This window comes from Mirounga angustirostris, unplaced genomic scaffold (assembly GCF_029215605.1).
Source record: "Mirounga angustirostris isolate CCGP_5_RB_7025 unplaced genomic scaffold, mMirAng1.0.hap1 SCAF_5, whole genome shotgun sequence".
NCBI lineage: Eukaryota > Metazoa > Chordata > Mammalia > Carnivora > Phocidae > Mirounga > Mirounga angustirostris.
Window position 1 is genome coordinate 159,170,896 of NW_026991713.1, and position 13,437 is coordinate 159,184,332.

Here is a 13,437-nt window from a genome sequence, read left to right on the forward strand (position 1 = left end):
GCTTTGGTGATTAATTTACGTGTAGGAGGACGAGAAGGACAAAAAGAGAAGGGACGGTTGGCAAGCAGCTAGGAAAGAGGAAGCAGGAAGGCTGGGAGAAAATAGAATAGAGTGTAAGGGGGAAAGTAGGAGAAGAGCATTTTTGGCAGAAGATGTGAAATGTATTTTCATAACCAGCTTGTCACCTAGAGCTGGCTTCTGCCTGGTGACGAGCAGCCTTATGGTAAGTTGCTGACTGATAGGCTAGTTGGGCCCTCTGGAATGCTGCCCTGGGTCTTCTGTTTCATAAAACAAGATCTAACCCCTCGTCCCATTACCGTATGATCAGTTTTAACAGCAGAGCCTCCATTTTTAAATGTTTGCTTTCTAAAATCTGGAGTTGTCATTAACCTAGCTCTCCTGTCGTTCTTAATACTGTCAACCATTCCAATTTCTCATGATTACCTTGGTGTTATTCTTTTCTTTTCCTTTTTTTTTTTTTTTTAAGATTTTATTTATTTATTTGACACAGAGAGACACAGTGAAAGAGGGAACACAAGCAGGGGGAGTGGGAGAGGGAGAAGCAGGCTTCCCACAGAGCAGGGAGCCTGATGCGGGGCTCGATCCCAGGACCCTGGGATCATGACCTGAGCCGAAGGCAGATGCTTAATGACTGAGCCACCCAGGCGCCCCTATTCTTTGCTTTTCATTTCCAGTTCAGTCCACCATTGTGGCTCAGGGCATTGCACATTTACTCAAATGATTACAGCAGCCTTCTCACCCTGTTTAGCAATTTATGTCCTACTTTTACCCAGCTTTTCCTTCCTTTTTCTTTCCCTGTCAGTCCTGCTCCCTGAAATCACCATGCTGACAAGTCTCCCTGCTTTGCTGGTGTCCGTGCCCTTCTGTGCTCCCTGGCCTGAAAAGGCCCACCTCTCTGTCTATAGAAGAGTCTTCTTCAAGATCCTTTAGGATCAACTGCTTAACTGCTCCTTGAAGCCTTCCATGGCTGAAACAGCTCATGTGCATATCTTATTTTCCTAAACTTGCTTACAGCCTCTACCAAAAGACTGCTTGTTTCCTTCTTTCAGGTGTGTCCAGTTGTTTCTACAAAATTATTGTTTAAAATCATGTTTTCTGCTTAGGTTCTCCCAGTACACAGAGACTACTTGGCTTATAGGAATTCCTAAGCACAGTTTTATTGGTTTATTGACTGAACATTGCATAGGTTATCACTAAATAATTTTGGATTCAGAGTCAGCTCATCCAGGTACCTTGAGGGTCTGCTTCCCTACTGTACTGTGGAAAATGTGTACTTTTTAATGGGATTTTCCTCTTGTTTTTCTAACAAATGATACACTGATCTGAATATTGACCTTCTTTTGACTCAGCAGCGGGTCCTAGAGATCTTTATCTGTAAAGCCATATTTGTCAGGTGGTCCCCAAGACCACCCTCAGGTTTGATGATTCCCTGGGATTCAGCACACAGTTATACTCATGGCCATGATTTATTACATCAAAAGTATCAGCAAAGGGAAAAGACACATTGGACAAATTCCAGAGGAAACTAGGTGCAAGTTGCCAAGAGTTCTCTCCTTGTCATGTCACACAGGGCATGCTTAATTTGTCTAGCATCAAATTATGACAACATGTGTGAAATGTCTACCAGGAAAGCTCATTAGAAATTCAGTGCCCAAGGTTTCTGATAGGGGCCAGTCACGTATGCATCCTCTGTCTAACACGTACCAAAATTCCAGATTCCCAAAAGGAAAGGTTTTCAGCATAAACTGTATTGCTTGTACAGTTAGGGAATGTATTGCTTATCAGTTAGGGAATGGTGGGAACCTCTCTGAAATCCAGCTTCCTTGACACCAGCCAACGGCCAGCCTTTCTAAAGATCACAGTCTCACACCTGCTGTGTTAATTCTTCTGCACACCATGGAAATCTACAAACCTCCTTCCATTTCTTTGTTTCTTTTTTTTAAAGATTTTATTTATTTATTTGACACAGAGACACAGTGAAAGAGGGAACACAAGCAGGGGGAATGGGAGAGGGAGAAGCAGGCTTCCCGCTGAGCAGGGAGCCCGATGCGGGGCTCGATCCCAGGACCCTGGGATCATGACCTGAGCCGAAGGCAGACGCTTAATGACTGAGTCACCCAGGTGCCCCCCACCCCTTCCATTTCTTAAACTACTGTGTAGGATTCCATGGTATGAGTACATTATGGTTTGTTAACTTTCCTCTACTGACTGGCTGTTAGGCTATTTTGCAGTATCTATTTCTTTACAGTTTCTTTTTTATGGGCTTTGATTGGAATTGATGGGTCATAACGTAGTGACATTTGAAAATCTGATATTAGATACTTCCAAATTCTTCACCGGTGGGCTTTATTAGTCCCTACTTCAACAGCAGTTTATAAGAGTACCCTTTGGAAGTGATTACTTACAATGATAGTCATGTTGGGGATGTAGAAAAAACTGACCCATCAAGCATCAGGAAAAGCAGGACAAGGAGGGTCATTCTAGGTCCCAGCTGTGTCCTGCTGCCATCATGGGCAACTTGCCTTACCCATTCTCTTCCTGCTCCCGGGACTCTTGGTTCTGACCCTCTTTTGCTTCTTCCTTTGTCTCTAATCTCCCTTCTTGTTGCCTTTAATCATTTGTGTGGAGGCTTGTAATTTTTTGTCTTTTATTAGGGAAAATTTCAAACATACACAGATTAGAAGAGAACAGAATCAGGAAGATACATGCACCCATTACCCAGTCTCAGCAATTGCCAACATTTTGTCAATCATGTTGCATTTTTCTCTTTTCTGTTTTTTTGAGCAGTGGGGTGGGGCCTGGATAGTGAAAGCAAATTCTGGACATTATGGTGTTTTAAACATTACTTTGGTACTAATTTACAAAAATAATGTACACGTAACACAACATTTCAAATTGAGATACATATATATTTACATATATGTATATATTAAAGATTTTATTTATTTATTTGACAGAGAGACACAGCAAGAGAGGGAACACAAGCAGGGGGAGTGGGAGAGGGAGAAGCAGGCTTCCCGCCGAGCAGGGAGCTGGATGTGGGGCTCGATCCCAAGACCCTGGGACCATGACCTGAGCCGAAGGCAGACGCTTAACGACTGAGTCACCCAGGCACCCCGAGATATATATATATTTTTAAGTTTATTTATTAAATAATCTCTACACCCAACGTGGGACTCGAACTCCCTACCCTGAGATCAAGAGTCGGATGCTCTTCTGACTGAGCCAGCCAGAGCTGAGATGCACTTTTTAAAAAACGTAATATTTCTTTAAATACTTGGTCCAGTTGTGAGGTTACTCTGATATTCCTAGTTCAGGAGGGTGTTGCCTCCTGTCTTTCTCTAAATTTGTATAAAGTTGTTCACGTACACATACAAACAGCTTGAATAAAGTATGGGATAACATGTTCACATTTCTGCAACTTGCTTATCATATTTTAAAAATAGAACATTCCTGGGGCACCTGGCTGGCCCAGTTGGTGGAGCATGTGACTCTTGATCTTGGGGTTTTAGGTTTGAGCCCCACGCTGAGTGTAGTGGTAACTTAAAAAAATAATAAAATCTTTAAAAAAATTAAAAAAAAGAAATTTCCTTTGAATTAATAAACAGACCAACTCCTTTTCAGTACAACATGCTATGCTATACCATAGAAAAGCCATTTCTTTATTGAGGGACATTCTGTTTTTCTGCTTTTCAGCCCTTGTGAACCTTGCAGTGGACTTTGATGTGCACATGGCCTTGCATTCTAGGGGTTTATTACCATCAGATACATTCTGCAGAATGGGGTGGCTGGCTAGAATGTATATAACTTCAGTTGTTAAAATTCTTACCACATTACTTCCCAAAAGATTGTAGTAGTTTTCCACTGGCAATGTAAGAGAACCTCTTAACTCTCATTCTTGCCAGCACTAGATATTATTACTCTTGAACATTTTTATCAATAAAATTACTAAAAAAAAAAAGAAAGAGAAAAGGTATAACATTAGAGTTTTGTCTTTTAATTTGCATTTGTCGAAAAGAAAAACTAGCAGTGTGTTTTTAAAAAATAGTATTTATTTATTTAAAGATTTTATTTATTTATTTGACAGAGTGAGAAAGAGAGAGAGCACAAGCCGGGGGGCGGGGGGGCAGTGGCAGAGGGAGAAGCAGACTCCTTGCTGAGCAGGGAGCCTGATGCGGGGCTTGATTCCAGGACCCTGAGATCATGACCTGAGCTGAAGGCAGACGCTTAACCTACTGAGCCACCCAGGCGCCCCTAATATTTAATTTTTTTAATGCTGTCATTCACAGATGAATCAAATTAAAATAGATGAAGAGGTTTGTACAGTGAGAGCCTTCCTCCCATCCTCCACCCACCCAGTTCCTCCCTCCTCCTCCCCACAGTCGCTGTTTGTTTCTTAGGTGTTCTTTCACAGTCATTTTGTACACATAGAGGGAAAGGGGAATGCATATCCTCTCTCTTGCTTTTTACACAGATGATAGCGTACTATGTTCTCTGTCATGCACTTGGCATTTCCATGAGTTTTTCCTCAAGGACATTTTATTTTTTCTCTTTTTTTTTTTTTTTTAAGATTTTATTTATTTGACAGAGAGAGACATAGCGAGAGCAGGAACACAAGCGGGGGAGTGGGAGAGGGAGAAGCAGGCCTCCCGTGGAGCAGGGAACCCAATGCGCGGGGCTCGATCCCAGGACCCTGGCGTCATGACCTGAGCCGAAGGCAGACGCTTAACGACTGAGCCACCCAGGTGCCCTTTTTTTTCTCATTTCTGGTACCATTCTAGCTACCTTTCTATTTCTCTCTCTCTCTCTCTCTTTTTAAGTTATTGAACTCCTCAGATGTGGGACCTTACAGCCATTCACTAGTTGTATCTAATTGTTTCTCCCACATCGCCCTCCCACAGACATTCACAAAATAAATGCTGCAGTTCTCTCTCTCTCTCTCTCTCTCTCTTTTTTTTTTAAGATATTTTATTTATTTGACAGAGACACAGCGAGAGCAGGAACACAAGCAGGGGGAGTGGGAGAGGGAGAAGCAGGCTTCCCGCGGAGCAGGGAGCCCAGTGCGGGGCTCGATCCCAGGAGCCTGGGATCACGACCTGAGCCGAAGGCAGATGCTTAACGACGTAGCCACCCAGGTGCCCCTGCAGTTGTTCTCTTAAAGATCACCAGTGCCTGGTCCCCTCTTCAGACCAGTGGCTGTTCAGTCTTTGTCTTTGATTTTTTTTTTCCCCCTTGTTCTTGCTCCTGATCACATGGTTCTGGGAACTCTAATACTTTGTCTTTCCTGCAGTACATTCTGTTAAAAGTGTTCTTGTAAAAGGTGGAAGGAAATAAGGAAAGGATTGTGGAGGCACACAGTCTGGGGAAAAGATATATTGTTATAAGTAAGAAGATCTGGCAGTTAATCTGTCTAAGGCAAAGGGATTTATTCTCTGTGGCTCCTAAAAGGAGCTAGTACTTTACTGTGGGAGGTTTCATGCTGTAGAGGAAAGACCAGGACATTGAGAGCCTTGATTTGAATCTTGTTTCTACCCTGTACTAGCTATATGACCTTGGACAATTCATTTCACTTTTCTGCACTTCAGCCTCTTCATCAATAAAAGGGTAACATCTTTATCATTTTTTAAAAAGTAGTAATGAAATGGGAAAATACACATAAAGTGCCCAACATAGTTACTGACATTTACTTAAATTATTTATTTATAGAGGGAGAGAGGGGGCGGGGGCGGGGAATCCAAGATTGGACAAGGACCTGTGTCTAATTCACGGGAGGACACAGAGAACAAATGCTGAAGATTCTGATGTTTTTGTATCATAAGTGCCCATAAAATCTTGACAAAAGTAAAGACAGTCCTGGGTGCCGCTGAGAACTGGTGAGCAGAGTTCATAACTAGGCATTTGAGTGCTCACTAGAGACACTGTGTTAAGAAAGTGCTCTCCATTTAATCCTTAAAAAAATGTTATGAAGTAGAAGTACAGAAATTAATCTCCAATTTTAAGGAGGACACTGAGGCTGTAGAAGGTTAAGTAATTAGAGCTAGTAATCTGCTTTTGATGGATGACATGACAGTGATGTAAGTTCATTTGTTTACTGATTTTACTTTTTTATATATATTTTTTAATTTTTTTTAAAGATTTTATTTATTTATTTGAGAGAGAGAGAATGAGAGAGAGAGAGCACATGAGAGGGAGGGTCAGAGGGAGAAGCAGACCCCCTGCTGAGCAAGGAGCCCGACATGGGACTCGATCCCGGGACTCCAGGATCATGACCTGAGCCGAAGGCAGTCGCCCAACCAACTGAGCCACCCAGGCGCCCTACTGATTTTACTTTTAATCATATGCTGTGGCTAGCTCGGTCCCTGACTTACCCAGGATTACAGTGTGAGCTCGCTCGCTCACTCTCCTTGCCTCCCTCACATGGAAGAGGCAAGAATGAGTCATGGTTGTGGTTGGCGTGAGTCTGTTTTGCTACTCCGTTAGCCACATGGCAGTTCTACTGGGAACAAAATGACAAGGGAATATAGCAACAGTTCTACTCTCCTTCCAACTTCTAACTGATTTTAGCAGTCACATTCTCAACCTTGCTGGATCACCAGCAGTCATCCAAGATGTCACTCAGTTTGTTTTTCGCTGCCTGCCTACCTGTGGCTCCTCTCAGTTTCTCCGTGAACAAGCCAGCTTAAGTTGAGTGTGATCTCATTGTGCTCCCCTTGTGGCAGCCCTTGCAGTTTCCTCTGTATTTGCTTGTCTTTCTCATTTTCTTTTCTGCATCCCCATTGCCATCTGCATTTCAGCCTTGATAAATTATTTGCAGTTCCCCAAATGTCTAGTTCATGTTCCTTGAACCTTGCCTTGTCTGTCTGTTATTTATAATGTTCCCTCTGGGAAGCTTCCTCGCTTCCTCAGGGCAGAGTTAGGTATTTTCTCTGTGTTGATTTTCTTCAAGTATCTGATTTTTGGTTGTCTGTTGATATTATGGATGAAGGTTTAGGTTCTAGAATCTAGGGTTACTAATGTAGGTAACTGGAGTGAGTCTCCTCTTAACTTTTCCTCCAATTTTCCGCATTCCCTAGAGGCTCCTGCCTTGACCAGAATGGCTGGTACTGAGCTCTGTGTCTGGAAGTGTGGTGATTGACAGGCTTCACTCTAGGGTGTGATGGAGGAGAGTGGTGGAAGTTTCCAATAAAGAAGACTTTGATCTGGGGCACCATACCCCTTGCAGGAGCCCTGCCTGCCTCCTGCATAGGTTTTGTTTCTTTAGAGAGTGTTTCTTTGGTTTTAGGCTGGATCAAGTGTAGCTGCTATGCATGGCCATGTCGTCAAGGGGTGGAAGGTGGATAGGAGGGGTTGAATAGTTTCGGCCTTTCTATTCCTTAGGCAATCTTTTTGCTCCACACCTCTTTCTGCTCTCCTAGCTCTGTTGGAGCCTCTTTAGAACTCCACGGGAGGATGGCACATGCATCCATTTAAGACTTCTCTCCTGTTTATTCTTGGGTTGTAGCTTTCTTTGCTCTTGTATATATGCCTCAGCTCGGAAGAGACATATTACCTTCTTTCCTATCATTTCAATAAGGTGGAGGAAAGGAAGAAGCAGACCCATTTACCCAGGCTCTCTATCATTTTGAAATCCTGAACCAGGGGTTCTGTTGACAACTTTCAGCATTTGTGATTTTAAGAATTGAAACAAACTTATATAATAAGTGTATTATTGATTCCCAGAATAGTTTGGAATGTTTATGGGGTATGAAATTATTGTAAAGCTGAACTACGTGATTTTTTTTAATGAATAACTTGTGTTTAAAAAAATAGTTAATAGGTCTGAAGCATTGCTACTAGCTACTAATTGATAATTGGGGCCAGAAGCAAGGTAACTCTGGCTCACACGGTGTTTACATTCTAGAATCAGAGAGAATAGCTTGTTTCCCAGAGTAAAATATGCTCATTTTAGGTTGTCTTCTTTGACATGAAGATCAAAGCTCTGCTACTTGTGACTTATTAAAACAGAGTACTAAATAGTAGCTCCAGCGTTAGGTGGAGGTTGCAAGCTGGGGTTTATTTCAATGAATGATAATAAAAAGAGTAATTTCCATGTCTTCTAATAAGAGTGAAAATGAATCTGTATGCAACATTATTTTTATTTCTTAATACATTTTGGGAAAGTTAATTGCAACTGTGTGGTTCAGGGATTTAGTGCAAGAAGAAGAACAGTTGATGGAAGAAAAGAAAAAGAAAAAAGACGACAAGAAAAAGAAGGAAGCTGCTCAAAAGAAGGTAGTATATATGTATCAACTATCTATATTAAGCGGTCTAAACAGATTTAAAAAGAAAACTACTCTTATTGGATTTTTTAAAGCATTTGATTGAATGTTTTAATTTCAGTGGAGATTCATTTTAATATTTAATGTTTCTGATTATGCATATGTAGTAACTTGCCAAGTGTGTACGATTTAATGCATAGTTATTTAATCTTGCCAATAGTTTTTTCAAAGGTAAGTGCTTTATATAGGTCATTATCTTTCGATTAGCTGTTGTTCCTAGGTTTTCATGACATATGCATCTCTCTATACATGAGAAGAACATGGAATTTGTAGCTGCATAGAGAGCTGCATTGAAATCTAGCTCTCCCACATGGCATACTGCACGGTGTGTCCTTCAGCTTTGTTTAGCCTCTCTGGGCCTTAGTTTCCTTATGTTTTGTAAGATGAGAATTTAATTAAATGAGATAACGTAATACACATAATGCACGTAATAGGAAATAAAGTGTCAGTTTCATTTTCACTTTTTGTTTAGTACCTGGGCTGATTTCAAGAATTTGCTGTTTACAGTAAGATATTTGAAAATAACCCTAGGACATCATTTGCTGCAGAAGATCTCTAGCCCTTATGTTGTCAGAAACTGTAACCAAAACAATACAAATTGTAGAAAAAGAAAAGATTATGTTCATAATTCTAAAGATTTTTTTACGAATTAATATGAATCCTGACGACAGCTGGGCACTCATCTCCTGCTGTATCAAGGTTTCAAGGACCTTGAAAATGTTCTAAAAGGTCACGTGAAATTACTGTTCCACTTCCGTGTTCAGTGACAGTTCTGACTTTAATTTCTGACCTATACCTCTTCTGTGCCAGGCACTTGTTACAGCCGCACACTTCTCTGCGCATTATTTAACAGGGAAAAACACAGCAACCAAATCTGCGGTAGGTAGGGAGCTGTTGAAACACAGGGACCCGCTTCACTCAGCCTGGAATGGGGCCGACAGAAGGGAGAATTTTCTTAGAGTAGAAATTAGCCAAGTGAACAAGGAGTGGAATAGAAAGGGATTCCACGCAGAGTAAATTCAGCAGTAAGTGCCCACGGCCTTATAGAAGTATGGGTTTTGATTGGTGGGGGTGGGACGCCAAGGGCAGAGGTGTCAGAGGATGAGACTGCAGAAGGTGGTGGTAGCTGTGGACTCTTACCCGGGTTTCAGCTGCTAAGTGTTGGGGAAAACACTGAAGGCATTTCAGTAGACTGATGTAAAAGTTTGTGCTTGAGAATGTTTACCTTAGCAAACTGTGGGCTTGGATTGGAGGAGGTAGAAATTAGAGGCTCAGATGCTGGTGGAGGGACTATGGAAAGAACCCACAGGGTTTGTTGGAAGGATTTAAGGGAGAGTGACTTTGATTGATGCTCCGGTTCCAGATTGAGTGACGGGAGTGTATCTCGGGAGCAGTTAACCAGGTTAGAGAATAGAAAGGGGAAAGAGAATTTCCGTTCTGGAGTGCTGAGCTGACAGCGTAACCAGCCAGTATTGCGGGGCGGGGGGGTGGGGGGGGGAGGAACATAGAGCATTGGACGGTGGAGAGTGAGGAGGTGATAGGTGGCCTTAGCATTTGGCCTTTTGCTTGCTCTCAGGAGTGACTGGGAGGGATGCATTTGTAATTGTCATAGTCATGGTTTAGAATAGGTTTCTAGTATAGAGTTTTGGCATTGACGATGCTGTAGACCTGTCAGAGGCCTGTTGATACAGGTTGGTCTTTGCAATGTGATAGTCTTTAGCTGAGGATTTGTTGTGGAAAACGTTGTATCCTCTGTGAGTTAAGGTTGGGGGAGGCTTATGAGACTCTTGGTCTGTGCTGTGAAGGCCATTTACTGAGTGAAGAGAGCTTCTAAGAAACTTCAGAGACTTGTTGAAGAAGATGCTCACATGTACTTTATGTAGAATCGGTAGTTTGGCAAGCATCTGAGTGTTGGCATTAGCCCCTGTTGATTCCTGCTTCTGAGGTATTCAGAATGTAGCTGGTAAGTTAGGATGTCTGCGAAATGGCTAGAGAAGAAGCCGAAGGTACTATATAATGAAGCATGTTTATTTAGGATTTACCCTATTTACTGAGAAAATTCTGAGAAAGGGAGGAGGTCACTGGAATGATTTTTTAAAATTTACAGTTTTAAAATGTGTGATGTGAGTAAATTTTTTAAGGTTGTAACAAATTAGAATGGCTCTAATTGCTAAGGTTCATCTTTATTTTCTTTCATAACTAAGTCTCTGACTCACCAAGTCAGTGTCTTTAACACGTGAATGATGACTTTTGTGTCATTTGGCCTCTCCCCAGATCTGAAATGACAGCTTTTCACACTCTTTCCCACCCCATCCCTGCCTCACCCCGTTCCAGGCTCTCACCCTAACCCCATTCTACTGGAATCATCACAGAGCCTTAGCAGTAATGGGGAGTGTTTTCTTCCTTTGCCAGATCTTCAGCATTAGTAGGGTATTCCTTGTGTATCCTGTAGACACAGTAATATCTAGCCACTGAAAACAATAGATATATTTTCTAAGATTTTATTTATTTGAGAGAGAGAGCACAAGTGGGGGGGGGGGACAGAGGGAGAAGCAGACTCCCTGCTGAGCAGGGAGCCTGGTGGGGGACTCCATCCCAGGACCCCGAGACCATGACCTGAGCCAAAGGCAGATGCTTAACTGACTGAGCCACCACCCAGGCGCCCTGGCCACTGAACACAATATAAAGGAAAAGTTTAGTACCTCTAATAAATGTTAAGCATAGTAGGGGACACTGCCACTGTAAATAAAACTGTTCTTCAAATTCCAAATAGTCAGTTTACAACTGAATTTGAATAATACACATTAGTGAAGCGAGGACAGCTGGTATTTCTATAGGCTGTTACCAAATAGCTATTAAAAAAAACAAAACAAAAAAGAATCCCAAGTTGGCACCCTTACAGCCCATATGAAAGATTGTGAGTCACAAGAGTTTTAAGACAGGTTTCCTCAAGCTTGTTTTTTGTCTGTAGAAGGAGCCAGCAGGTGTATGCAGGTAGGTGGCGGACATCTACATAAGACAGGTAGGCAGCCCATTTATATGAATGTTGGAACATAAATTCACTACAGTAAAACAGTCTGCCTGTTTTATGTAATGTATGCTCATGTTAAAAACCTATATATTTTTATTTCTGAAGAAGACTTCAGATAACTATTCTGATCTATTCATTTTTAATTTTTTTTTTAAGATAGAAAGAGGTCAAGCATTAAAATGAGTTAAAGTGGCCAACCATGGTTTTGTCAGGGTGACAGAACTAGGAATAGGATGGTAAGCTGCTTAGACCCCCAGCTGACACTTTTCCAAAATTAGGTTGCCATGGTGTTGTCCTTTTTTTTTTTTTTTAAGATTTTATTATTTTTTTTTTTAAAGATTTTATTTTTATTTATTTGACAGAGAGAGAGAGCGAGCGAGAGAGGGCACACAGCAGGGAGAGTGGGAGAGGGAGAGCAGGCTTCTCACCCAGCTGGAAGCCCGATGTGGGGCTCGATCCCAGGACCCTGGGATCATGACCTGAGCCAAAGGCAGATGCTTAATGACTGAGCCAACCAGGTTGCCCCTTAAGATTTTATTTTTGAGGGCGCCTGGGTGGCTCAGTTGGTTAAGCGACTGCCTTCGGCTCAGGTCATGATCCTGGAGTCCCAGGATCGAGTCCTGCATCGGGCTCCCTGCTCAGCAGGGGGTCTGCTTCTCCCTCTGATCCTCTTCCCTCTCATGCTCTCTGTCTCTCATTCTCTCTCTCTCAAATAAATAAATAAAATCTTTTAAAAAAAAAAAAAAGATTTTATTTTTGAGTAATCTTTACACTGCATCTAGGGCTGGAACTCATAACGCTGAGATTCAGAGTCACATGCTCCACCGACTGAGCCAGCCAGGTGCCCCTATCCTTTATACTTTTTGCTTTATTTTTCACAACCTAAAGGTGAACTTTAAAGCCACAAATAATATATTGTGGTAATTTCTGTAAAGCATTTAACAAGTCTTTATTCCATGTGTACAGAAACTTGGTCCCCAGTGGCCACTGTAGTATTTTTAAGGAATTCAGATTCAGATCACAGGTTATTTGCTATTTTAAATAAAAGCCAGGTAACACAGCTTCTATAGATGATGAGACATCAGCAAGGCTCACTGTAATGTTTTTACTATGATAGTTTTTTATTTTGTCTACTTAAATATAAATTTTAAGTATCTAAATTCCTCTTTGAAGAAATTGTACATGAAAATTACATGCTTTTCATTATATTTCAGCCTCGGTACATCTCTCACAATGAGATCAGTGACTGGATGGCTTTATTTTTAGTTTTGTTTTTTGAAAAGCTTTCTATTTCATATCTAAGAGTCAGGGCTGTTTACTTATTTCTTCTAATTCCAAGACTTAGGAAATAATTTGATACAGTATGGGAATGTAGCTTCTGCACTTAAAAAGGGCAACAGTGGTAGCAGTAGCTTGTTACCATGGATTTATCTCCAGGTTCTGTTTTTAGAAGAAATTTCTAGAAGGAATCTTGAGAGAAATGTAGTGAAGGGAAAAGGAGGTTGAGAAATAGGTTAATTATAGAGGGATAATTTAGTATAACCTTTACTTTAAGCATGTAATTGTTCCTAGAAAGCGTATAATGGTTGAGGGGCCAGAGGGAAGCAACAATACAAACTGGGATCTCTTAGTGTTAAGAATGTTTTAAAGCCAGTGTTCATTACTATTTTTGTTACTGTGTTAGGAGCTGAGGGGATTGTTATAGGCTTTGTGGATTTAAATGTACTCAGTTTGGGTTTAAGCGAGACTTACATTATAGAAAATGTCGAACTTATGTTCCCCTTTTCAGAAATTTTAGTATCAATCATCATGTCTCCCGAAGGCCATGTTGGTCTGAGGCTACGGATCCTGTTCAGCAGTGCAAGGAGCCAGGGTGGTAACATCATCAGGCCTGGAGCACTGCAGCCCTCTAGGGCAGCCAAGTGTTGGCTTACAGTCCTGCCACCGATTTCAGCTCACTGGTCTCCACTGGTCTCGGTTCTTTTTTTTTTTAAAAAAAAACTCTGTATGCAGCCGACCTGAGGTCTAGGCTGAATGCTGCTTGCTAAGTCCTAGAAAAGCTTTCTG

At 41.6% G+C, this 13,437-nt stretch overlaps 1 protein-coding gene across 13 annotated transcripts in view; it reads left to right on the forward strand.

The window, feature by feature from the left end:
• Positions 1-13,437, forward strand: part of TNRC6A (trinucleotide repeat containing adaptor 6A) — a 102,882-nt gene that overhangs the window by 16,052 nt on the left and 73,393 nt on the right. For 11 of the 13 annotated variants that reach the window (XM_064592826.1, XM_064592823.1, XM_064592818.1 and 8 more), the window contains exon 3: positions 8,205-8,292. The exons of the other annotated variants lie outside the window; for them this stretch is intronic. In XM_064592826.1, coding sequence (XP_064448896.1) covers positions 8,205-8,292 — 88 coding nt within the window. The remainder of the gene's footprint in view (positions 1-8,204; positions 8,293-13,437) is intronic. 13 annotated transcript variants of the gene reach the window in all.